At 38.0% G+C, this 27,922-nt stretch overlaps 3 protein-coding genes across 4 annotated transcripts in view; 2 read left to right on the forward strand and 1 right to left on the reverse strand.

Annotated features, from left to right (window-relative positions):
• The window catches only part of LOC135222711 (dual oxidase maturation factor 1-like), a 14,523-nt gene extending 4,812 nt beyond the window's left edge, over nt 1–9,711 (forward strand). For both annotated transcript variants that reach the window (XM_064260912.1, XM_064260922.1), the window contains exons 5-11: nt 372–476; nt 1,418–1,571; nt 2,138–2,349; nt 2,888–3,016; nt 3,664–3,737; nt 4,288–4,442; nt 5,617–9,711. In XM_064260912.1, the coding sequence (XP_064116982.1) occupies nt 372–476; nt 1,418–1,571; nt 2,138–2,349; nt 2,888–3,016; nt 3,664–3,737; nt 4,288–4,442; nt 5,617–5,665 (878 nt within the window). In that variant the 3' untranslated portion in view covers nt 5,666–9,711. The remainder of the gene's footprint in view (nt 1–371; nt 477–1,417; nt 1,572–2,137; nt 2,350–2,887; nt 3,017–3,663; nt 3,738–4,287; nt 4,443–5,616) is intronic.
• Nucleotides 1–27,922, reverse strand: part of LOC135222729 (uncharacterized) — a 94,111-nt gene that overhangs the window by 47,841 nt on the left and 18,348 nt on the right. The window lies entirely within an intron of this gene.
• LOC135222723 (uncharacterized) lies at nt 12,877–25,196 on the forward strand. The gene is made up of 13 exons (XM_064260933.1): nt 12,877–13,028; nt 14,576–14,880; nt 15,474–15,735; nt 16,192–16,428; nt 17,046–17,207; nt 17,701–17,816; nt 19,157–19,251; nt 19,739–19,934; nt 20,070–20,194; nt 20,850–21,045; nt 21,912–21,990; nt 22,384–22,570; nt 24,209–25,196. Exons 1-13 carry the CDS (start codon nt 12,998–13,000, stop codon nt 24,303–24,305), a joined length of 2,088 nt encoding a protein of 695 aa, XP_064117003.1. The 5' UTR covers nt 12,877–12,997; the 3' UTR covers nt 24,306–25,196.

Genomic DNA, 27,922 nt, shown 5'->3' on the forward strand with positions numbered 1-27,922 from the left:
TGTGGGGTTCCATTTGTGAAGAAACTGTCGATTATAAATAGATTTATTTTCATTCCTAACTTCAGTTTGCATATTACCCACTCAGAAATCTCCTATGATACAGACAAAATAAACGACTCAGTGAATTTCTGAATGATGTACTCATGTTCACAGCTTCTGTTCTTCAAACTATAGTTTCAAGTTTCCTTTGAAAGTTGTTTTAAAGTTTTGCCCGCGACAGATCCTGGTTGAAGGTATTTTCTGTCACATTATTTTGTGAAAATGTTTGCCCTATCTTGAATGGTATCTTAACTTTGTAACTTGAACGTCAGGAATGACCTGAGCTGAAAGCGAAAGGGACGATTATCAGATTCATTTTTTGATTGGCGCAGGTAAACCTCAAAACGAGAGTTCATCCTTGGCAGGGGAGGTCATCAACTACAACGAGAGATTCACCTGGGTCTGGGCTCAGGGCAGACCTGGATTTGGGCCTTATGGTAAGCTTCAGAATTAGGTTATGCTTTTATTCATGCCCATAGAGAATGCCTCAGAAGGCGCAAAAGTATACAATGAAGTCAACTAAACTTATCTGCTCAAAGACAAGTGAAATTTCTGAGACTGCATTTTCACCGTGTGAAAAATATATGGCAAGATATGTAAACAGTTATGGTAACGTTTACAGATAATAAGTTTCAAACTATTCCACCCCTTATTTCCTTTCATGGCGTAGGATATTGCTTTGCCCTCATTGCAATCAATTTTCATGTCTTGAACTTCAAACAAACTCTTCGTATAAATGGATTCAGGGCGTTACAAGGCGTTACCCTTAACTGTCAAGAATATGTTTTCAATTCCTGTTCTTAGAGACCGTTCCATTAAATATTCATTGAGACGAATTTGGCTTCAAACCAGCTATAGTAGATTCACATCAACCGTTCATTTGATGTCTAGGCCAGTCCCATACGACGCTCCTGACTGGGTGTTGATAAGCCAATCACAGGGCTGGAAACTCTCAGTCTCTCTCGAGAGAGTTCACATAGGGAGGATGTATGTTCCACCTCTCTTTAGATACGTCTTTCAAAAGTATCCCTCAGGAGAGGTGGAACATAGATTCTACCCATGTGAACTCTCTCGAGAGACTGAGAGTCTCCTGCCCTGTGATTGGCTTATCAACACCCAGTCAGGAGCGTCGTAAGGTTACTGGCCTATACATCAAATGCACGGTTGATGTGAATCTACTATAGTGGTCTTTCTTAAAGACTCCTTCGTCCCCTCCCTCCTCTTTTCTCTGCAATGACTCGAAGATTCTCCTTTTATCTTTTTCCTTTTATCCATTTCCTGTTCGATTCGTAACCGCTCCTAGCCTCAGCCGGACTACTACTACTACTACTACTGGCTCTATTCTATCCCCCCTAAGCTGAAGCTTTATTTTCGACAGCGGGGCATATTCAGAGAGACTTCCGGGCTGCCCAGCAGCGCGGGAGTCCTTATCCCATCCTGTGGGTGGCGGAGTATTTCACATTCGACGGAGAAGGCATACGCTTCGGGCGGCATTACAGGACAGCAGGGTGGTACTCCCATATCGTGCTTTGGTAAGCAATCTTTGCCGCTGTTGGTCTTCTCATTTAGATAGAAATAATTTGGTCCTACATGAACTCACATACACATACGAATATAAATATGTTATATATATATATATATATATATATATATATTATATATTATATATATATATATATATATATAAAGGTATAAGCCACGAAGGTGCTAAGTAAAGGACGTGAGTCGAAAGCTCTTGCAGCTACTCCAATGTTTCACTTTCCTTCGTGGCTTATACCTTTATTTATGTATTTATCACGTTCCAAACTTTCGTGATTCAGTTATATACACACACACACACACACATATATATATATATACATATATATATATATATATATATATATATATATATATATTTATTTATATTTACGACCTCAAATCATATTGGAAAACAACACATATCAACATACACCGACGACCACCGTCGTTATGAAGTCAATCTGTCATCGATCCGACATCGATGACCACATTAGTCGCGACGCCAGTTCAAATAAGCAAGGGGGAATAAATCAATCAATCAACCAACACCAACCTGACACAATCCTCCTCCTTCCAGGGCCGCTTTCCCCACGTGGGTGATGACTGTCCTGCTCTTCAAGATGGTGATCCGGTACGCGGCGTTGGCTGTGGTGCTCATAGGAGTCCTGCTGGTGATTCCTGTGATGATCTGGTCCTGCTTCAGGAATCCTATCGAACTCGAAATCCCGTTCGAGGACGGGATCCTGACGACGAAGTTTGGGTGGTGCTTCTACCTCGCACTTTTGACAGGTCGGTAGTCGTGGATGACGGCGTCATTAATTCATTTATGCAGCCAAAATACCGAACGCTACTTTGTTGTACTATACATACACGGACAATCTATAAACACGACATACGCGTGTGTATATGCCTTTTTGCCAGAATGTCCGTATATTTTTCATGAGAAATAAGGAACACACGATTACGTTGGACACTTCTAGGTTATATTTCGGCAAATCAAAACAGTCACAACTTACTAGTTACATCACATAAGAACAAAATGAACAGTCTTGCCAATAACTCGTCATATTTCATTTCGGATTTACTGTTAGTAACACTATCACACTATTCTACTTTATCTCATTGCACTCGTCTGTTTCTTACGTTTTCACTAACATGAATGCCTAGTTTATAACTCTTCAGCCGGATCTTCCTTAACTCATGAACAAGAGAATTTAACCCACGTACAGTTACCAAGAATGAACACCTGGAATCTGAAAGTCCTCTTCTCAGAATTATTTTTTGTTTATCACCAAAGCACCAAATTTTGCGTTCTCCTATTATTTAGGCCTCATGTGCATTGCTATTGGCGCTGTTCTATTCGGGCTGAGCGTCAAGGGTTACCAGGACAAACTGATAGACTTCTTCGGAAACAACCCCTGGAAGCTCCTCGCGGAAGTTGACTACAGTCCCACTGGTGAGTTGAAGAAAATGAAATGAGTCTTTCTTAAGATTCTGAATAAAAAACCGAGAGATTAGAAAAAAAAGTATATTTTTCGGTGGTTACACGAGCACGCTAATCGCTGTAGTATATACGTAGAGCTTATTGTGTTTTCATGCAGAGCTGTCTAGGTTGACTTGTAAGAAAGTGCGTGTGTGTGTGTGCGTGTGTGTGTCTGTGTGTGTGTGTGTGTGTGTGTGTGTGTGTGTGTGCGTGTGTGAGAGAGAGAGAGAACTGGAAAGATGGTTGATTTGCCGTGAACAGGTGTTAAAGTTTATTGCCATGAATTTATTTCATTATGTTCCCCTCTCTTCTACGTATGGATTTGAGTTTGTAGACTGTACAATATCTTCCGTTGATGTTTCCTTGCAAGGCAGACAGTCAAGTACATGATGCGAGTAACGATGTAAAAGCTTACTTTATGCTCTCATTGGAAAGCCTGCAGGAAGACCGATGTGATGGTTCATATTTCGCACAAGGGTATTCGAAATAAAGAAGATAATTTTAAAGAAAAACCACACAGATGAACATTAGATACAGCCTTTGCGATGGGGAAGATAACTGGAACTATTATGAGTTTTACAACACCATAACAGAGCATAACATCATCATTTTAATTTCAGATGCTGAAAACAGCTCAGTATGCCAGACTCCTGGTATGATTGAAATGGAATTGTTCAACAGGTTTCCTTCACGGGTAAGTAATCTCTCTCTCTCTCTCTCTCTCTCTCTCTCTCTCTCTCTCTCTCTCTCGCCGTTATTTATCGGTTAAAAATTCATAAGAAATTAGAATGTCAATGCTAGATTAAAGAAAAGTCTAAATGATGAATATTAAATTTCCTTTGAAGCACACACAAAAGGTGCAAACTAAGATTGGAACTATAGTTTCATACAGGCTTTTGATAGTGTTGTGTATGTGTGTGTGTGTTTTTTTTTAATTTAAATTTAATTTTAATTTCAATTTAATTTAATAATTGCAAACTACCAAAACAATTTTAGATACATCAGTCTCTTTGCAGCTGAGGAAATTCGTCATTTAATGTTACAGAAACATAAACGTCTTAAAAATGCATTTTGTATCATTTGGAGAGTGATTCAAGATCAACAAAAACCCCGTCCGACACTTACATTTCGATAGTCTATATAGGAAACAGTTTGTCCGTGAATTTAGCAACATCAATATGGATGAAATACACGATAGGTATAGTGACTACTGCATCTATTTCATCTACTTTCCTTTTACCCAGTGCCGTGGAGGACTTACACCGACTTCCTCCTTCCTGCCAAAGTCCTCCACAGGAGCGACAAACCCTTCTTTTACGCTGGATGCATGCGACGGCGCCGTCGCTGGTTCCAGCGCTGATCTCTGTGATGACGTTTTCCTGGAAAGCCCTACAACTAAGTAAGTAGCGAGACCAAACCTTAGTGAATTGTGCAACTATACTCTGTTTTTTTCCATCTGTCCACCCGCCAGTGGTGTTTGCGTATGGTAACACTACGTCCCGGGCTTTCGATAGTTACGCTATGCGTAAGTTTTAGGTAAATAAAAGGATATCTGGTTGTACATTTGCAACTGAAGTGTTTTAATAATTTACTGTATGCGAATTACACCGTTAATATTCGAAATAGGATATCATTATAATTGTTGAATGTAAGCTGAATGTAACTATCTAAAGCCCGGGATGCAGTGTTACCATACGCAAACACCACAGGCGGGTAGACAGATGGAAAAAAACGAGTATAGAAGGGAATAAGCAGTAAAAATAGAATTAGGTTAGTAACGACGCGAAAGGCAAGTAAATAGTGAAATTAAAACTCTTCTAATTAAAACAGTCCTTAGAGAATTGTGAAAATATAAGGGAATAAGTAGCAAGAATAGAATTAAGGTGAGTAACCGGGGACGCGAGAAAAGGGCAAGTAAATAGTGAAATTAAAACTCTTCTAATTAAAACAGTCCTTTGAGAATTGTGAAAATATAAGGGAATAAGTAGCAAGAATAGAATTAGGTTAGTAACGACGCGAAAGGCAAGTAAGTAGTGAAATTAAAACTCTTCTAATTAAAAAAAGTCCTTAAAGAATTGTGAAAATATAAGGGAATAAGTAGCAAGAATAGAAATAGGTGAGTAACGACGCGAAAGGCAAGGAAGTAGTGAAATTAAAACTCTCCTAGTTAAACAATTATATTATATATAACTAGAACTAAGTAAGTAGCGAGACCAGACCTTAGAGAATTGTGAAACTAGAAATGAATAAGTAACAAGAATAGAATTGGGTGAGTAACGACGCGAAAGGTAAGCAAATAGTGAAATTGAAACTCTTCTAATTACGACAGAAATAAAAAAATATAATATTGTATATAACTGACTAAACATCGCACAGAAGTAACATTATAACTTGTAAAAAGCATAATTATCTGGATGACGAACCAGAACATATACATATATATACACATTTATATATATATATATATATATATATATATATATATGAGAAAAACCTATCAGTCGATTCTAATTATGATATATTTGATGTCTATATCTGTCAACATTAATAATGAGAAATCATCTTCCTTTCAGGACGGAAGGATCTAAAGACGACTCGCCAGCATCTGACAAGCAAGAATAAAAACAGAGGGCAACTTGAAAACTTATACACATCCTAGACGAAAAAGAATCTGGAACGTCATTGGAAATTCCCATTTATATTATTCGCTTGTGAAATAAATCAGAATGGATCGCAATTCAAAGGCAAGGTCTACGAGACTGTCGGGGATTTTCGATTTGTTCAGTGAGGACAAGACTGGAAGGGACGACGAAAGTACCTCCCACGAAAAGTCGCAGGAGAAATCCCCGAGGGAAACGAAAGAGAAGAGAGTGACTTTGTTCAGTTTCAGAAAGAAGTGTGAGAGCGAGCAGAAAGTGCATGAGAAACGGAAGAGCAAACCCATCATTAGATATTTCAGCAGCGACCATCCATCCAAGGAAACGAAGAGTCTGAAAGGGAGAGAGGAAAGTGTCAATGACGAGGGTACTACACAAGTCATTCTGAGGAAGCCCAGACTTGCTCGAGACCTGATGCAGAATCAGAGTAGTTTACTTGACCAAGAGGAGCGTTTGGGTCCAGGGCGCTTAGATTCGTCGTTCCCAAGAGAGCAGGTGGGGAGACCACATTCTTCCCCAGGTGAAATATGGCCGACAGCGAGCAGAGGTCTTGTAACGACCACACGACCAAAATTGTTCAGATTCTCTTCGAAGCAAAAGGAAAAATTAACTGAACCATCTGGGATAGGAATGTTACACTCTACAGACTCTTTTCATTATCAAATTACAGGTGAAAAGGAGGTGAAAGCCAAGGTCATGGACGAAATATTACAGTCACCGAGCAACTCGGAGGATGTGCTAATTGTATCACATGGGAAATCGGTGAAAAGATTTAGATCAGAGGGAAGATGTGAAGAGCTGTACCCTGTCGACAAAACAGTGATCGTTAACAGTGAAATTTCTTCAGATTTCGTTATGACAAAAGGAGAAGAAAATTGCTACGAAGTTGTACTTAGAAACAGATTGGTTCCATTGTGTAGCGAGACTCAGCAGGATGTTGAGAATGATAGGAGCAAAAATGCAACGGATGTGTCTGCAAACCGTTTGAAGAAATATTTTGGTTTTCCTGTTATCCTAGTTAGGAATCTGTTCACGCTCCTCAAAAGCAGCGTCCTTTTTTTCATCAGCTTTGTTTTGTTCTTGCCGCGGAACCTTCTTCTAGCAATCAGATCTTTGTTTCTTTTCGCCGTTAGTAGTTGTAACAAATTATATTTAGGCATCAAAACTAGAGTCTGTAGAACAGATCAAGGAGAGCCAAAAGAGAATTCCGAATTACCAAAAGAGGATACGGAATTACACAAATATATTGATGCAGATTATGCTAATGACACAAACCAAGATGGGAATCATGAAACGGTCGCAACAGCTTCACCATACGAACAATGGCAAGGGGATCATGTCGACACTCACTTAAACGAATCACACGTTACTTCAAAATCATGCAAATCAAAATGGCGGAGACTCCTTCGCCAGCTGAGTAAAGACGGGAGACAAAAACTGAATAGAGCTAATTCAGCCTCTGATTTTGATGAACCAGAAGAAAGCAAGACATTCGTGACAGAATCTGAGATCAGTCAGAATCAAGGAAACGACATTTTACTAGAAAGTTACGGAAAACAAGAGGACGCTGTTGGTCTAGCAACAGTGGAAGTAAAACAAGAGAGAAGTTTATTTAGATCCTTCTTTTTATTCACAAAGAAAGCGTTTGAATTTCTACTGTCTGCCATATTGTTTGTCCCACTAAATACGATCTATACTTTGAAGTGTTTTTTCTCAAAACTTTATTCTCTGGTATTTAGAAATCCTGTCAAATTAAGGAGAAACTCTGCTAAAAACGTAATTCATCCTAATTCGCACATTCATCTCGATTCGGGACTTAAGGAGACCACAAGAGAAAATGACAGAGAGACAAAAGACGAACGCTCTCTCAGTGTGTTTGGACTAATCAAGAAAAAGAGAGAGGGGTCAAGGAGAGAAAATATCAAAGATGACGTAAATCCCTCAAATACCGCAGAAGGTTTTTCTTATGATCTAAAAGTCCTTATGAAAAAAGTAGTTTCACTTTTCTCTGCTCTTTTCTATTTCATAGGTCTTTGTGTTGTCACCCTCTTTAATTGTTTAGTTAAGGTTATATCGAATATGTTTGTGTTTATGAATTTATTGTTGTTATTTTCTATAAGATTGATCTGTTTACCATTTGTTTTGCTAGGGAAAGCTATTATTTTCTTAGTTAAGTGCATCCGCTATCTAATTTGGCTTTTAGGAATAACAATTTTTTGCGCTATCAAAGCATTTTGTTTAGCAATTTTGTTGATTTTGTCTTTGCCCATTGGCGTAATTGTGCTTTTAAAAATCACCTTATGTTTTCTTGCTGACGTTTTATGGACCTGTTGCTTGACGGTAGTAAGACGAGGAAGCATGACGCAACTCCAAAGAGATGATGAAGGAAATAATACTGGTGCGCATGCGCTTGAACCCGAGGCAGAGATTCGTGGCAAGGTCCGGGTCAAGCATGGAGGAAAAATCGAAAAAATCTTGAAAAGACTCCATGTTAATTCACTTTTCAAAAAAAGGAAGAAATCGCCTGAAAGAGATGCCTTTTCAGCAGAGCAGACAAGCCTTCAGTGCAGTGTCCGAAAGCTTGCATTATCGGAATCCGAAAGCATCGTTCCGGTGACGCAAGAAAAGCCTCAGGTACTTGAGTGTCAGTCTGATCTCAAACAAGGCACTATGGTTCGCAAGCTCTTTGCATTTACTGTGAAGCCATTAATAAACGTTCTGTTTATCATCATTACGCTTCCATTAAGCGTATTGGCAGTGTTTAGAACGACTTTCTATTCTTTATTATCATGCATGAAAATAAGTTCATGGTCTCACAATAATTCTCACCCAGTGTTAAGCTCTGATCAAGAAACATCAGCAGAAACCTCTGTGCCCAGTGCTCGTTATGCCCCCGGCGATTCTGATGATATAAACCTCTTCCTTAATTTAGAAATAACAAATACAAAACCAAGGAAGTCAGACAGCGGTGGAGAACATGCCAGTGACTATTGGGATAATGGGAAGAATCTCGAAACAGGTCAGAACTTTATGAACCCAACTACGAACGGCAAGTCAGTGCCAGAGGACACAGACGAGGGGGAGAGTGAGAGAAAAAGATGTCCTTTCGATCCAAGGCCTTATTTAGTGCGTACTGCCCCATTCTTCAGAATCTTTTTCCACTTGCAGTCAATATTCGTCGCAGCCCTGTGGCACAGGATCGATGTGGCGATGTCATCTATCGCGAAAATGCTCCTCTTGGCAATTCTTCGCCTGACGCCCAGTGTAGTCATTAAGTGGATGGCCACAGTAGCGGTCCGCTTCACACCAGGTATAAAGAACCGAAAGCTCCTTCTATCCTTCCTGGAGGACACGCCAGCCTCGATCACCAAGAGGGCACTGGAGGCTTACGTCAAGAGGGTGCCAATCTCCGTCATGATGACCCATGCCCAGATAACGCTAAAGGACAGCACGTCGAAAACTGTCGTCAGGTGCATGTCGGAAGTTTTGAAAACCGTCACAAAAATTACAGAGTCGATTTTCATGAGCGTGTCCAGTATTTTCAAACAGATGTCGAAAAAAATGAGGATTCGGAGAAGTAAGGAAAGGTCATCCCTCAAGGAGAGGGTCCTCCTCAGGCTCAAGAGTGAAGATGGGTGTCACAAGAAACGTCATGTGGAGTAGTACTAATTGCAGGTGTAACTGCTATTTCATCTTGGTGTTTTGTTTAATATTTCGATTGAGTTACAGTAAGATATATTTTAGGAAAATATATTTTTAGCACATATTCCAGTGCGAGGGATTTTATAAGCATTTTTTCAATGGTATACACATGGTTCTGAGCTTACTCTGTTTTTTTTTTTTTTTTTTTTTTTTTTTTTTTTTTTTTTTTTTTATTTTTTTTTTTTTTTTTTTACAGTTTAGGTAGACCAATTCCTTGTCCCGTTTACAAACGTAAACGTTTTTGTATTAATGTACTAACATTTTACTTTGTATTTACAACTAAAGTAATAAAACTAACTACAAAAGTAATCTATTGCGATATCTTAATAATATTCCCTTCACTGTTTATGTTTGTCAGGTAGTCAGCATATAAAGTTCGCGTATCTTTACAACTGAACCATATTCATATACGATCTGCTTTATGCATTTTCTCACGTCAAAAGACTGACTATACTTTTGTACCCTTACGGCAGTTTTCCGTCATTCTAACAATACTAATTCTATCTCCTTTCTTCCCCTTACACGAACGACCCGTATGCAGTCCTTGAAAAACTAACCAGTTTTCCCACTCTTATCAGCTTCGCGCATCGGTCTCTCATTGAAGCCAGAATACCCAAGACATTTCTTTCCATTTCGTGTTTTATGTGCTAGTTAAGTCTACGTTTTTGCGAATGATTTGCATCACTCTCGGGTTGTAATATTTCCCCCCCTCCCTCAACACAACCCCCACCACCCGCTAAGGTACCTTAGAGCAAGTTCATATTATTAATTACAAATAAATGCGTGATCAAACTTTTATCTAAGTCCGATCACTTACTGATTACATTGATAAAGGCGCTGAAAATATTTTGAGCGATAAGATAAAGAGCCAACGTGGACTTTTCCTCGTGTTATCTGCGCCTGTGTTGTTTATGATGTTTGCAGGAGAGACATGCTCTTCTTCTTCTTCTTATAAATTGTTTGGTCAACTCCAACAGGGGTTTATTAACTGTTAATGCAATTATTGCTATGTAAACAATCTGGTTAAAAACATATGTGCATCCTCCAGTTTGTAGTCTACGTAATCATATTGGCTTTCTGCTTTTGAAACTGGTTTCCTTTTACGTTATTTACCAACCCAGTACATAATCTCGTATACATGGAGTAATACTCATGATCAAGACGCCTATAGTTATTCTGTTTCCTGTTTCTAAAGACTGCAGTACTCTCGAGCCAGGCGCCCCCGTAGTGGGGCAGTGCCGTCATTGGACCTCATGCGGTGCTCTGTAGCCATTACTTAAGGTTCTTTGCAGCGTGCCTTCGGCCCCTCGCTGTAGTGTGGCTTGTACAGATATCATACGTTGCCAATTTTCATGTTATGGTAATCTTATTAGCTTCATGGAGTCTATTGAAATATTTTTTATTTCTTGAAATGTGGTTCTTTTTTTCCATCAGATATTTTGAATATATCTTATATCGTATATTCTCCGTTAAAACCTCAGTTTCATTAATGAAAATGAAGATATGCCATATTTTTTTTCGGCGATCTGAGTTTAGGGGACCTATGATTTTTAAGAGGATTTAAAAGGTCATGGTTAATATCATTAAAGGATACTCGCCGTCGATCACCCACTGTGATAAGTATGAACAGCCTACGGTCCAGCCCAGCCCAAGTGACTCCCGTAATTCACCCATCACCTGAGGCCATGGAAATAGTCTATAATTTCCTGAGATACTTCATTTTATAAAAACATCATGAAGGTCCTGTAACTGATGTTTCGAAGGCTATCCAGAGAACATCTTGAAGCAACAAAAGTGTCAGAAATGACTATTCGTAGACTTAACAAGGAAGCAAGAGGCGGGAAATATAGTGGAATCTCCAGTGTTTCAAAAAAGAAAAGAGAAAGTGAGTCCTGTTACTGACTTGGATGATTTTGATAAAAATGTTATGCAAAGAAGGAATGGGTGGTTGTCTTTTCTAAGGGCATAATAGATCGATTAACTTATGAATTTGTCTCAAGTCCAAACACCGGAGCCAACAGGCCATTTAGCGCATCTATGATTATAGAAAAAGAAAGAATAGCTAAATAGAATCGGGAATGAAAAAAAAAAGTTAACAGGGAAGAAGCAAACCCTTTCCCTTGATTCCCAAGGTCTAAAGCGAATCTTCCTAAGAAGGATTATATCTGCGGGAAGCATTTAATGGGGCTTACATACCCGTAGATATGACAACTCTGCCTTTTCTACCTGGCCCCACCAGAGCGATCTCCGAAAAGTAAACGCACTATAGCTGCAACCACTTTCGTTCCTTTTACTGTACCTCCTTTCATATTATCTTTCTTCATCTTACTTTTCACCCTCTCCTGACAATTGATTCACAGTGCAACTGCTTTGAGGTTTTCCTCCTGTTACACCTTTCAAACCTTTTACTGTCAATTTGCATTTCAGCGCTGAATGACCTCATAGGTCCAATTGCTTGGCCTTTGGTCTAAATTCTATATTCAACGCAACTCAACTTGAGGGATAAGTCCCAATGAAAGTTTAAAATTCGGCGTAAATGAAATAACATGAAGAGAATGCTTATATCCCCTGATGTTCGGCGGTATAAAATGAAGGATTAGACGCAATAGTTCTTCTACCATAGACGTCATCTACTTTACGTCAGTCAGGCCCATCCCACAAAAGAGATCTTTTGATAATGATACCATTCTCCGAGGGCGTCGGCTCAAATCCGTGGGATTTGGTGAGTCCCTGATAAATCAGGTGTTGTTCCTGTGGGTCATTAAACTTATTATACAAACTTCATTTAAATTTTGCACAAATTGTTTGGTATGAATTAAGAATAGACAAATCGATGGTTGTTTTCCTATTCGTATTGCGTAAGGTATACGATTTGTCATTCACCAACGAAATTGAATGTGGACGCCTTTTGTATAGATGTGATAGCAATAAATTGAATGATAATATTACAAATCGAGCATTTTATCTGTTATTATTATTATTATTATTATTATTATTATTATTATTATTATTATTATTATTATTCCTTCTGGTTTTCCCTCAGTTCCCAACAATGTCTACCTGGCCCGCAAGGATCATGGCCGAATTTATTATTTATTATTGATTATTATTATTAGTTATTATTTATTATTATTATTATTATTATTATTATTATTATTATTATTATTATTTAATTTTTTTGGAACGACTGACGTGCATTTGCAAAACATGCTGCTGCTTACGTACATGACGATAAGATAATTACGATCCAACTGATAGTGAAACGCGCATAGCCAAGGATAGAAAAAAACAAGCCTTTGGTGACTCGATAAAATCAGATTAGATAAAAGTCAGTCGGAATATGAAAGTGTTTTACATAGATGACCCGACGGTTGAAGATGCAACGTTAAATAATAAGAATTCAAACACTCGGTGATTTTGGCTTTATTTCCTCTTTAACCCGGAACGAAGAGATTAATCGTAACTCAGTTTACAGAACGAGGGACCAAACCCTAATTTCGACTGCCAGTCCAGACTTCCATTACCAACGCTGAACAAGGAGTGCATGGTGCTATTACTATAAAGGAGCGAAACTGTGATCTTTGCTAAGTCCGCAATGGGATCACCAGTCCTTAGGACGATACTTTGTAAGAAGAAGAAGAATTAGTTTGTTGTTTGTCTCTGTGTCTGTAAGTTCTCTGGATAACTGGTAGATCACCTTTCTGTTGTGGTTGCAGTGTGCATTACTTACAAAGCATTGGTGATACTTGTGCATAGATTTCTCTGAGAAGTGTCTAAACTAAAGGGAAAATAAGTGAGCTGCCAGGTAGTGGACGCTTCAAACAGTCATCAAATTACACAGTGCTGTGCCTTTCTAAAACTGTCACGAGGATGTTTTCATTTCGAACTTTTTCTGAGACTAATGCGCTGGTCTCTTCGTCACTTAAGGTCTGCAAGATTTGGAAAAATTGAAAATATAACCCTTATATTGAAGGCGATTCTTTTTCAGTTATTATGATGAAATTAGGTGATATCATAATAAAGAGCCGTGCGATCACGAGAAATCACTTACGGATATTATTCTTTAGACGTATTTTAAAGAAAGTCTATTTCCGATAACCGGGAAAAATGTCTAAGTTTAATGGTGCAGGTATCTACAGTGTATCTAACATGTTCTACAACTACTCCCCCTCCCCCTCTCCCTCCCCCTCTTTTTTTTATTAACATAGAACAGATATAACTGCATTTCAATCATTCTTTCTACCTCTAATTGCAGGGTTGGATCGAAACGATACCATCTAAAACAAGAAACTTATTTGGAAGTAATCGGTAACCCCTCTGCTCTATACTATTTCTTACTTTTTATCATTCAGTTCCGAAGATAAGGATTTGTTTGGTTGGGGTAGAAAGGAAATGTAAATTTGTATTGTATGGCTAATATTGTTTTGAAATAAAAAACTTAAGTCGCATTCAAAATGTAGCAGCAGGTGCAGTAACAGCAGAAGTAGATTTTAGTTGTTATCAAATCTTCACGCTACTGCCTGATAAGTTAAATTTTGTCCATGAAAAAGTCAAATGAATAATTCGTATGAATCACGGGGCTGCAAACAGAACCAATTCAAGGCACGATTTAAACTACGTACATAGTTACTGAAGGGTAGTCTTTTATTGCGCCAACTGAAAACTCTGAAGACTGGGCTGATTCTCATGGAATATTTGGGTACTTAGGTTAAAGCAATAAGAACTTTTTCCTTCATCAAGAAGCTTGTCTTGTAGAGATAGTGATCGAGTTTAACTCTAATGGTAATTGAAAAATTATTTAACAATATTTATGCTTTTAATCTTTAATAAAACGAGGTATACAAAAGGCTTTATATCAGCAGTTTATTTGTGTATTAAAAGTTTTATTTGATTGATTTGCTTGATGACTGTGAAAATGAGAATTCACATTGCCATGCCTTCGTGTCCTTGACGCTTTGACAACATTCCCACTACCCTTTTCTATCCGTGTTGATCTTTCCTAAGACACTTTCAATGCAAGGTTTGTGTCTCTTGTAGATGACTCGCGAAACAGCCTGGAATATAAATGTTAACCAGAAACTTACCATGTTCCCCCGTCATTTTTTTTTTAAAAGCCCGTAAGGAATGAAATTTGTCGTAGGTTAAATATAATTTCTCCATCTCTATGCCACAGTGGGCCTGGTGACGTTCGCCTGGGCTTCATCGCCAACCGAAAACAGCCGGGTGACTGACGCGTCCCTTGAGAACGCAACCATCCGGGAATTTCATTGGTCAACGGACGCAGTCTCCTCCGTTCTAAAGGATGAATCGGAAGATGTTGGGCAGTACGAAGGAGACAGAAGCCAGGCGAAGAAGTCTCAGGAGTTTTTCAGTGAGGGGACCAGAGCGGATTTAGAAGTCTGCCAGTGTCCTTTCATCACTTCTAATTACACTTGTGTCTGCTCAAACAGAAATGGGATAATCAAAGCGGAACCTACGGTAAGTGTTCTCTCTCTCTCCTCTCTCTCTCTCTCTCTCTCTCTCGTCTACTCTCTCTCTTCTCTCCTCTCTCTCTTCTCACCCAACACACACACACACACACAACACACACCACACACACACACACGCACACACATATATATTATATATTATATATATATATCTATATATATATATATTAATTTATATATATTTATATATATATAATGTATTTATGTACATATCACTGAGATGTGTTGTGAAACGTCGATTCAATAAATCATTAAAATGCTCTGTGCTTTCCCATGTTACCCAGTAGATGAGGTTTGAAAATAGGTGTAAAACGGACGTGAAATGACTGAAGTTGCTTTCAGCTATATATCTCCGACTTTATCGGTATCTCATTAAGAAGTTTTTCAAAACAAGAAAAAATATATCATATCCTGGAGCACTCCTAAGAAATCAGCTCTTAATATAAAATTAATCTCGGCCAAATATGATAATAATAATAACTAATAATAATAATAATAATAATAATAATAATAATAATAATAATAATAATAATAATAATAAAACAGATACCAATCGAAGTTTCTGCTTGCACACAATTTCAGGTGGGCAGCAGTACGGTAGATCTGAAGTACTACATCCAAAGCGAGGCACCGGGAACAATCGTCGTCTATTTCACAGCTCAAGACCTTCCGAAGCCCAGCAGCATGTGCAAACTGACTGTGGGGGACACCGTGTTTGCTTCAGTAGCCGACGTCAAGGATATCAATGTAGCTTACACAGATACAGACACTCCCATAATTATGTCTGGTTATTTCAAGAACAAATACTGTGATTACACTCTGCAATATTACACTTTTGTTCTCAGTAAGAGTGATGCAATTGTTTATCCCTCCTTTTTATGTTTTGTACCCATCATGCTTTAACTTCACACTCCCCCTGGACATGTATTATTAGCATGCATATTTATGTTCATTGAACGGTATTGTCTTCCATGTTCAGTTTTTTTTAACGTAATCACTTGCTTTCATTGGCCTGTCTTGCGACGTTCAACTTTTCAGGGTTTGGAGAATAACGTTGGGATGATAAGATCGAATCCCTTTCAAAGAACGGAAGTCCATGTGCATATTACTTCGCAAAAGACTATCATTATGATTTCCCTAAAACAATATCGTACAGGTTTTGCTTTTCCGAAGAGAAGGACACCTTCCCTTCTAAATTTCAATAACTGAAACACATTGTTTACTGAATGAACTTACTGATACCACCGTAACCAACTGACATAATTGTATTTGAATTGAGATTTTTAACATTATTTTTCAGCCACTGAAATAATGACACTTAACGCAACTGAAGGATACCTGACTGCCCCTGCCGACGAAACAGGAGTGTATTCCTACAAACCAAACGCCGAGGTCCTTTGGGTCCTGCAGCCAGACGTTCCCGTGTCAGGATTCAGCTTTACCTTTGATTACCTCGACCTGGGTTTACCTGATAACAACATCCACGGCAGCAATAAGTTGAACTTCAGCTCAGGGGATTTCCTTGTCATTGGTCCAGGTGTGGCATCGATCAATTTCAATTTTTATTTTCATTTATTTCTTTATTTATTTATTTATCCGTCTGTATACTTCTCCCTTCAAACTTAATGTTACGGGGAAGTGTAGACCTAGAACAGCAAGAAATTTGAACATTTTGAATCACTTCATCCAGGTGAAATTACATTTCCTGTTTCAGTCCGTGATGGAAACCCAAATAATTTGCAGAGCAAATGGTGAAGTAAAAGTGGTGCATTCCTCTGTAAGGATTTGACATCATTCTCTACATAGCAACATTATCAGTCTAAAAAAAAAGTAATAACTGGTTGCAATAGAATCAGAGACTTTTGTTTTGGTTTGAAGTCTGCTAATATTCAACCATAATTTCGTCCTCATTATCCTCAAGTACATAATGTTACTGAAACAAGTAGGAAATTTACATGCAAACAAGAGTGATGCTAGCACACATACACACACGCCAGCTTCCCACCACAATTCACATTAAATTTATGCCACTTTCCTCCATCATATGTAACTTTGTCTTCATACCCTCGTGGAAGGACTTTACAACGCTCAAAATTTTGGCAGACAATCGAGTTTTCTCTCATATCTTCTGTTTTCCTTCCCTACTGACGTCAGGGGAGGATCTGCTTCAAGGCAACGACCACATGTTCTACGGCATCCGAGAACCTGGTGATTTCAAGAGAATAGTCACGATAGGAGGGTCCAGCCACGTCTACTTCACCTCTACCGTTACGAAGTTCAATGCCTCTGGGTTCAATATCTCTTATAAGGCCGAGGGTAAGCACACGCACACACACACACACACACACACACACACACACACAAAGTAGAAGCAGGCTCCCTTTTTTATAATCAAATTGACGAGATGAACGATCATACTCCTATATCCTAGCCAAGAGGCAAGATGAGCAAAACGAGAAAGGAAAAAAGTGCACAGACGAGTGCAATAAAATATAGACCACTTTCGTTTCTTTTACTGTTCTTCCTTTTATATTCTCTTTCTTCGTCTTACTTTCCTCCCTCTCCTAACACTTGATTCATAGCGCAACTGCGAGGTTTTCCTGCTGTCACACCTTTCAAACCTTATACTGTCAACGTCCTAAATAAGCGCTGAATGACCTCAAAGGTCCCAGTGCTTGGCTTTTGACCTAAATTTTATATTCAACTTAACTCAACTCTACATGAAACGATTTACGACAGTCTTTTGTTGTGCTTACGTCATTACGCCCAGGAAACAGAAAAATAACTTTATTTATTTATTCATTCTCAGTCATCGAACCTACCACGACCCCCCTTCCCCTGACCACCGTGAACCCACCCCCTCCTGAGGACAGGCAGACGACCTACTTGGCATCCATCGAAGGAGCGCCGAAGGCCGCGGCTACCGTAAGTATGCTTCGTTTTTCTTTACTTTCTTTATACATATATATAGCGGATATACTATAGTATATATATATATATATATGTATATGTGTGTGTGCATGTATGTATATATATATATATATATATATATATATATATATATATATATATATGTATATATTACAAGGGGTGGTTACGTATTCATGACTAATTACCATTATTTATAAATATGCTTTGTTACTGCTCTTTTCTTCTTTGCTCTTTTCTTTCCATGTTCCAGAAAGCATTTGGGCTTGTTCTATTGCTACTCTGTCAATTTTAATAATAATGATAATAATAACTGTCTGGAAAATAATAATACAAATAATAATAACCATCCTCATCATCATCATCATCATCTGGAAAACAATGAAAAACAAACAATTCCTTTTCGGGATTTGAATTGCTGACCACTGAGACCTCAGGTCACTGCTATATCCACTCGGCCACAGAGGACCTAAACTGAAAAACTAGATTGCGATTACATAGGCTTGTAATAATGGTGTACCTGCTGCATCCGAATCTATGGGTTAATCCCTTCTCTGCGCAACAATAAGTGATTAAGCTTCTATTTCTACTTATTCAAGAATCTGAGGTAATATTCCCTTTATAAGCAGGCAATCTCGCCTACCATGATGTTCTCTAACGCAACGTTTCGTATGTAAGGGCTTTGTCTTTCTCGCGCCTCTTACAGGGCATCTATACCTGCTTCCTAGGCCTTCCTCTCCTTCTTCGTCCTATATCCTAGCAGTTCTGAATTATAGCTTTAATTTTTTTTTTTACTTTTACTTTCCTCTTTACTCACAATATATTTTCTCCAGCAAATTTGCCCTTTCTTTCAATTTCGTTTCTTTAGCTTTTTACATGCCTCCATCCATAAAACCAATCACTTTCATGTACTTTTTCTAGCATACACTTTGCTTTCATCATAAAAAAAACTTCTAATCGCTTTCTGTTAATAACATTATAAGTTTTCCTCTGTCTATGTGACACATACACCTTTTTTATTTGCTTCCAAACATCTTATGGTATTATGGACCTTGCCAAGTACATTTAGCAGTGTTATGGCCATTTTTTTAGTCCAGTCTATCAAATTTACTTCCATACAAATAAACAATTATTCTTCTCGAACATTCCCCCAGAACCTTTCCCTCATCTAGATATACCTTATGGACCCTGGTCAGCCATTCAAAGATTTACCATCGCACTAAAGTATTTCACTTGTAACAGTAATTTCTCAAGCATTGCAAACTTATAACAACCTTTGTAATTTATATATATGTATATAAAGAGAGAAAAACGTTGATAATGTATCTTCTCCACAGATAAATCAAACCATAGACGACTTCAAGACAGCGATGGCTAACATGAGCTCGGAGTACGCCAAGATGAAACACTGGGAGACCAAGGACCCGATCACGTGAGTTTCGCGACGTGATTTCAGCAGCAAATTTCACCTACTGATAAAACTCTAATGTGACCAGTCAGACTGAGATAGGATGGAGGTTTTAGAAAGGGAGAGATTGCGAAGGAAAATAAGGGAAGGAGGAGGAGGAGGAGGAAGATGAAAAAGAGGTTAGGATACGTATAGCTAGGGAAGGAGAGATGGCAATAAACCATATATACGCTAACACGACCTCATTAAAAGTGGATGGTATCTACGGATACTTAACAATGAGGACTGCTGAGGACTGTTAGTCCTAGAGAGCTTTTGCAACTTTTCCTGAATAAATATCTCCGCTGGATATCATCTAGTTTTAATGAGGTCCTGCTAGTGTGTTAATGGACAGAACGGTAAAGTTAATGTATAAGAAGCTTTATGAAAATTGCTAATATCATGATGGTGCTTCAAGGGAGATTGAAGCCGATTTACTCAAAGCTAACAGGATCCGAATATCCTCCCGCAGAAAGGATACAGTGGTAGTCTACGAGGCTCTCACGTGCAACATCCTGCGTTGCAACCCAGAATGCGTGGCCTTCAATTTCTCTGTGGCAGCTGTCGATTGCAATGACACGTGGCTCTTTTACGCACCTGTGATGGAGGATATGCTTTCCAGGCCTGAACTGCAGTATGCCCTTGAAAATATTGGAAAGGATTGTACCGTATGTAGTTTTGTCGTATTCTCTGTTTTTGTTGGGTGAAATGAGGCTAAATATAAGGAGAGAGAGAGAGAGAGAGAGAGAGAGAGAGAGAGCTTTTTGACAGCGCATTATTTTGACGACATTCTATCTCCACAGGTGTGCGACGAACATAAGGGCCTAAATCTTTGGCTGTATATTGGAATTCCAGTTGGAATCGTTGTTTTTGCACTGGTCTTATCATCACTGCTATGGTACACGGGCGCCAAGAGTAACTTAGAAGAGTAAGTAACAATATTCTGCTTATGATTATCTCGCATTAAAACCAGGACTTTTAAGGTAAAAAAAAAAAACTGTATACATTATTTTAAGTTTCTTAAGCTCGTTGCTAGCGCCTCAGTGGCGTGATCGGTTTGATCTTGGTCTTCCACCTCGGTGGCCGCGAGTTCGAATCTCGGGCATTCCACTGAGAGGTTAGAGACTCTCGACGTGGTTCGGTAGTCACGTAAAGCCGTTGGTCCCGTTGCTGAATAACCACTGTTCCATGCAACGTAAAAACACCATACAAATAAACAAAATAAAACAAAATAAACTCTTTGCTTTACTATCAATGACAAATTCCACTCAAGTTGTTATGTCTCACTCAGAACAGAGTAAATGTCATAGAAATGTAAAATGGGGCGTATCCCCATTCAGTTATGGAATTATCTCAACCCCAGTTGGCAGTTCAAATCTTACTCAGGCGGCCGTGCTAAAGGCCTCTGTGCGGTGGCGTGTGATTTGGAAGAGGGACCGAAACAACCATTCGATCTCGCTGAGGTGACCAAGTTACTTAAACAGAATGAAGAGTGGTGATCAGTGGAGCCATTTATTCATTCATTCATAGACTCGACACTCAAAGAAAGGCATTAACCACCCCGGCCCCTCTCTGATTTGCAGATCCCGTCGAAGGCACGAGCAGGAAATGGCCGATCGGCGAGACGACAACAGAAGGCGCTCCTCTGGGGACATCTCGATCCTCGGCGTCGGTGGCTCGATCGCCTCCAGAGGGTCCCTTGGTTCCCGTAGGTTCACGATGCCCTTCCCAAAGGCCAAGAGGGAATCGAACATCGTGGAAGAAGATGAAGGGGAAGATGTAAGTGAGGACGAAGCAGAGGAAGTTGCCCGAGCTGGGAATGGCTGAAAAATATGTCTATAGTAGATTCACATCGACCGTGCATCTGATGTCTAGGCTCGTCCCTTACGACGCTCCTGATTGGCTGCTGATAAGCCAATCCCAGGGCTGGAAACTCTCAGTCTCTCTCGAGAGTTCACACAGGCAGATGTATGTTCCAACATCCTGCTTATATGAACTCTCTCGAGAGACAGAGTTTCCAGTCCTGTGATTGGCATATCAACAGCCAATCAGGAGCGTCGTAAGGGACGGGAATAGACATCAGATGCACGGTCGAAGCGAATCTACTTCAGTATCGTGTGCACGCCTTGAAGGCAGTTTGCACTGACTAATAATGGTATTCAGAGTATAATAATACATATTCAACACGTACTCATGCGTATGTAAACGTATTTTTATCAAACTAATGACCTTACCTAATGCATTAGTCGCAAGTGATGATGTGATCAAACAAAACAGCTAAAGTACTTTTGGAATAAAGATCCAAACATTGAAAATGAATTCAGTGAAGAGAAGCAAAAGATTTTATGGTTATTAAAATAATCCAGCTGTAATCATGCTACTATAGACTGACCAAGCTGAACTTTCTGAGATTTTTTTCCTTTCTAGTAACAATCTTACTGGTGTAGATTTTCCTTGTTGATTTGCAAAGGTGTAACCTTTGAACTTTATAATCTTATAACAGCATCTTTCATTTCGCATGAACATTGAGTCCTCGCCTCAGAGAGAGAGAGAGAGAGAGAGAGAGAGAGAGAGAGAGAGAGAGAGAGAGAGAGAGAGAGAGAGAGAGAGAGATGGTTATTAATACTTATCTTTATTTCTTCTAGACTGTCGACATGAGTGGTTTTAAAGAGTACGACCCCGACCTTGGTCGCGTTGACCCGGCTGAATTCGGCATAAGCACCGGTACGTTTTTTCATTCAGTTTTAATAAAAAATATTATTCAGCACCTAACTCTGGTATTAGGTTATTGAAAGGATTTGACAGAAGACCCTAGTCCTCATTTGGATGAGTAATTCAAGTACTAGTTTGTCAAATGATAGAGGAGTACGTAAATGTAAAGTTGGATGACTAATGTTGACAGAGGATTATAAACCCGTCACCTGGATGAGGGTAACACTCCCAGATTTTTCTGGTTAATTAAAAAAGAATTAAGATTGAGGGTTTAATTGTTTGAGGGTTCATGTATCTAAGGTAGACCAAGAACTGAGAAAAATAAAGTTAAAATTTATGTAATTGGGCGCGCATTCCCTCTATTTCAACCTTTTTCTCACCTGTTTCTGTTTCACACTTCTGCAGAATTTTTGAACACCAGCCAAGCCCTGCCGCACTACGGGAACCCTGGCTTCGTAGATGACGAAGGCGACGAAGGGCACACGATCTTCCGACGAGGGCATTCCATCGCCACGACCGCCGGCACGGACAGTGAGGACTCCGACGGGGGAGCCGTTAGCTTCAGCGGCCACGTGAATAAGAAGGGCAAAGCGTGAGTTGGATGGATCAACTTTATTCATATGTCACCTCCTGTTTAACTTAATTTTTTCAGACTCTTCCCAGTGACAAAAGTTTTCGAAAATTGTCGCCTAGTTTTGAATGGGCCAACAGGGACAAACATAGTTTCAGATGAATGAATGATGAGCGAAAACTTCAAAATGTGAGTCGCAAAACTCTACTACATCTCAGTCGTGTAGCTTATTCTGAGGAATTCTGGGAAATTTGTCATCGCATTCTGCTGTTGCGTGATTGGAATGACATCTTATTTTTCTGTTGCGACATTAAAAGGAAAAAAATTCTCGTTTTTCCTATCACTGAAAGAAAGAAACTTCTCCCTCCACTTCACTTGTGACACATGAATTGGATGAGGTTGGTCATCATAAGTCGCCCTCAAGTTGCACTCTACTTAGCGGGGATCTGAATCGATTTTGAGGCAGCTGCATCAGAAAGAAATTTTCCCTCATCGCCTTTTGTTTTAGAAAACAGTCCTTACTTTCTCTTGTAATATATATATATATATATATATATTAATAAATATATGTATATAATATAATAATATATATATTTATACTATATATATAGATATATATTATATATATATATTATGATATATATATATATATATTCTATCCTTTTTGTCGAAATTTAATAGAAGACGTATACTACCTTGTTTTTTTGGCTCCTTCCGCTCCGATGTGAGAGGATTTTGTTTTCATTGCTTCCCGTGAGAGAGAGAGAGAGAGAGAGAGAGAGAGAGAGAGAGAGAGAGAGAGAGAGAGAGAGAGAGAGACGCTCACCTGCATACTGGATTTAGTTCGAAAGATAAAGTACAACTTTCAGTTCAGACCAAAGTAAATCTGATAAAGAAAAGACTGTTTTGCAAAAAGAAATTATATTATCATTAGTATATCTATTATCATTAAGATGATGATGATGATGATGATTCAATTTTCTCATTATTAAAGGGTACCCATCAGAAATCCAGTTCACTATTATTGTTATTGTTATTCTGTTGAATAATATGGCAGAATTCAGCGAATTAATCTTATATATTATCTTTTCTATCTTTCTTATTACTCGCTTTTCTGGCTCAGCGGTACTTCTTAATAATTGGACAATATTTATATCGGGAGAAATATTGGCCAATTATTAAGAAGTATCGCTGAGCCAGAAAAGCGAGTAGTAAGAAAAATAGAAAAGGGTCAAAATCTACCACTGAATACAACGCAGGAAGAATTTATCCTCCCCACGAGTATGAGAAGACCTGCCACCAACAATGACACCACCGACCACGACAACTCCACGGAAGACAACGCCCCCGAACGAGATATTCCTGCAGGCAACGACAATCATAGTAGCTGTGACGTCCCGCAGCGTTACGCAACGCCCAGCAGCGTCACCGCACACCTTAGGAGATCTAGAAGATTATAAAAAAGGAAGAAAAAATAAGATAATATATAATATTATTTCGCTGAATTCTGCCATTTTATTCAACAGAATCTGTTTAAAAGAGGGTCTTCTTCAATATTATTATTATTATTATTATTATTATTATTATTATTATTATTATTATGATTATTATTATTATTATTATTATTATTATTATTATTATTATTATTATTATTTTCAGGCATGCCAGCGTACCCCTTCAAGCAACGGCTGACGTCCACATGACCGAGGAAGGGCAGGTCTCTGTCAATGGTGTCTGTGGAGAGACAGCTCTCTGAAACCAAAAGCCGCCCCTTTTTCACCCTAACATTTCATATATAAAAGAATGCAAAAAATAAATAAATAAATAAATAAATAAATAAATAAATAAAATTTAAAAAAATAAAAAGAAAAAATCAACAACAAAAGTATTTACACCATAGCAATGAAATCATACCATTAAGCTTCCCGGTAAACAGTAAAATGTCTTTTCGAAAACTGCTTGGTTGAAAAAAAAGAGGGTGATTTAAATGAACAACTGATTTAACGACAAATTCCTCAACGAAGATTAAGAAAAAAATGAGCGGGTAAAGCCTTTACAAGAACAGCATTGAAATCAACGTCATTAATTTTCTAGTCACAGTTTGAATAAGATGAAGTCAATCGAAGTAAATTTAAGCAAAATAAAAGATAATCTGATCAAATATAAATTTTTTTGTTCGCTGTTTTCTTTCCGTTTCTCTAAATATAAATGATTCTAATTAGCATGCTCCATCTTCCTTGTCCTGTATTATATGTGGTATCTTGATCACGAACTAATATATATATATATATATATATATATATATATATATATATATATATATGAATATATATATATATATATATATATATATATATATATATATATATATATATATTCATTGAATGTTTTTTATGTAGTACCGTAAATGATTTAATTTTTCTTTATTAAGGCTTTACTTTCCAGTATCTTCACCAAATATTACTACTATTTCCCTTATTACGTTACTCCTTCATTTTTTCATTTTCATTTTCGTCAGTCATTGTCATTCTTCTAAACTTACAACTACTGTCTTTAATTCCACTGATTTTCAGCAGTTTTTTCCAACTCTGTGTAGTTAATTTTATCAAATTGTTATTAGAATTATTAGAATAAACAATATATATATCTGTGATAACGTGTTATTTTCCTGTTGTTGCATAATTAATACATCACAGGAGTCCAGGCTATGTTTGTTTGTTCGTGCGTGTGCTTCGTGGTCCAGAGGTTACCAACCTCGCCTAATTAGCAAGTGATCGATCCGTACGATATCCACTGAATTTCTGTTGACCTAAGCAGCGAATTCTGTAATGGGTAGTTAGTCGACTGGGGTGGCCCTAACGGAAGGGTGGAGACTTGGCTGACAACTGTAGGTCTACCCAATGGAACCACCTCTTCAAAGGAGATTATTATTATAAGAATAGTTTAACCAGACCACTGAGCTGATTTTCAGCTCTCATAGGGCTGGCCCGAAGGATTTCATAAAATGCCAGGTCTAGGCCAAAGGCCAGGAACTGGGACCAAATGGGTCATACAGTATAATACTCAATAAATGAAAATTAGGTAAAACAAATGCACAGAGGCATAGGCTTTCGTACTAGAATACAAACAGGCATTAAATACATTTACTCACATTTCCATACATACTAAAAATGTTATTAAAACTAACAAATAGTCAAGAAACTTAAAATTTGATCTAAAATTCATTAATTGCTCTGAGGTTTTTGTATATATACTTATTTTTATATTTTATCAATTAAATCAGTGTTTCTTAGAAACGTCATAATCGGAACGACTGAAAATGTGAAAGATTCTGACAAAATATCTTTTAATGCTTTACTTCCAAAAGTTGACAGTCTCTGCTGGTCATACTTTGGACAATGACACAATATATGTCTGACAGTTATCAATTCCTTGCACTCTGAGCACTCTGGAGCAGGGTCACGTGGGCTGCTCATTAAGTGCCCATGTGTCAGACGAGTGTGGCCTATACGTAAACGTGTCAGGATTACTTGTGTGTCTTTCTCTCTGATATATGGAGCCCCATTTCGTAATGTCAGGTTTTATTCATTTTAATTTATTACTTTCAGGTTCTTCGTTCCATATATTTTGCCATTTATTTACAATTCTTGTTTTTAAATAAGCTACATTGTCACTAACAGGGATTTTTACATCTGTTCTCATCATGTGGACTGCCTCCTTGGCTGCTTTATCAGCTTCTTCGTTTCCTTTTATTCCGACATGGGCAGGGATCCAACATATTTCAATATTTTTTTTCCCTTTTTATATATAAATTATAGAGTAAAAACTTTATCTGTTGCAAAATATTATTTTTGGGATTATAACTATTAATGGCTTCTATAGCGCTTCTAGAGTCGCTATAAATCACGAAATTGTTAAGGGAGTGTTCTTTGATTATTCTTATGGCCAATGTTATTGCACATAACTCTGCTGTAAATACTGAAGCATTATTTGGGAAGCGAGAACTGGCATGTTTTATCCTGGGACACTGCAGCATATCCCACTCCGTATTCTGACTTGGATCCATCTGTATATATTGCATAATGTGGACCTTTTTGGTTTATGTGCTCTATTGTATGTTGTTTCTGATGTTCTGGGGTATAGGAATACTTTTTTGATAGAAATTTTAATTTTGTGCAAATGTTTATTTTATTCATATCCAAGGAGGAGGTAGTTTTACTATTGGAGGTAGTTGGTATATTTATATTCAGTGACTCAAACAATCTTCTTGATCTAATTGGAAAAGGTGGTGAATGATTGTTAATAATACATCCCTTAGTTCAAATAATGTTTTGGTTGGTGGTTTGGTGAACTCACTTGACTGAATTCTTAGGGCACTTTTCATCGTTACTAACTCTCTATGGGGAGAGAGAGGTAGTTCACAACATTCTACCTGTAAAGAGGAGGTTGGTGATGATTTAAAAGCTCCTGTACATATTCTAAGTCCTTCATTATGAACTGGGTCCAAAATTTTCAGTACTGCGTTTGAAGCTGAGCCGTATATTTCACTTCCGTAGTCAATGATAGACAACACTGTTGCTTTATATAGTAACGTAAGGGTTTGTCTATCAGCTCCCCAATTAGTGTTTGATAATTTTCTAATTAGATTCAATGCTTTTTTACATTTTGACTTCACATATGTTATGTGGCTTTCCAGTTCAAGTGAGTATCAAATACTAAACCTAAAAATTTTGCAGTCTGGCCAATTTGTATACTTTGATTTCTGATTTTCAAATCTATTTCTTCACCTTTCTTCCATCTTTTATCTTTATAAAATATTACTGCTTGAGTTTTACTTATGGACAATCTAAATCCTACAGATGAGGTCCATTCATCTATTTTTATTATAGATTTGTTAATGATGCGCTCCGCATGTTTAATGCGAGATGCTGAATAATAGATGGCAAAATCATCCATATAAAGGTTGCTTTTAATTCCGGTGGGCAGATTTTTATTAATTTCATTAATTGCTAAGGTAAATAGTGTGCCACTAAGGACACTTCCTTGTGGAACACCATTTTCAAGTGGGAATGTTCTGGACAAAGCATCATCAATTTTCACCTGAAAACTTCGATTTGTTAGAAAACTTTGGATAAACATGGGTAAATGTCCACGAACGTTGTTGTTTTGTAATGCTTTTAAAATAGGATACCTCCATGTAGTGTCATAAGCCTTTTCTATGTCAAAAAAGACTGCCACAGTTATCTGTTTTTCGTTCAAATCCTCTGCGTATATGGTCTTCTAGGATAGAGAGAGAATCCAATGTGGACCTGTTACACTGTGACCCAAACTGAGTGGGAGTTAAAATTTTGTTTTCTCGAATGTGCCATGTTA

The sequence above is a fragment of the Macrobrachium nipponense genome, chromosome 20 (assembly GCF_015104395.2).
Source record: "Macrobrachium nipponense isolate FS-2020 chromosome 20, ASM1510439v2, whole genome shotgun sequence".
Classification (NCBI taxonomy): domain Eukaryota; kingdom Metazoa; phylum Arthropoda; class Malacostraca; order Decapoda; family Palaemonidae; genus Macrobrachium; species Macrobrachium nipponense.

Coding starts and splice junctions, on each gene's coding strand:
- LOC135222723 (XM_064260933.1), top strand. CDS start 12,998: ATGGGATCACCAGTCCTTAGGACGATACTTT. Junction 13,029..14,575: donor AGTCCTTAGGACGATACTTT/GTAAGAAGAAGA, acceptor TCTATGCCACAG/TGGGCCTGGTGACGTTCGCC. Junction 17,817..19,156: donor CGCCGAAGGCCGCGGCTACC/GTAAGTATGCTT, acceptor TCTTCTCCACAG/ATAAATCAAACCATAGACGA.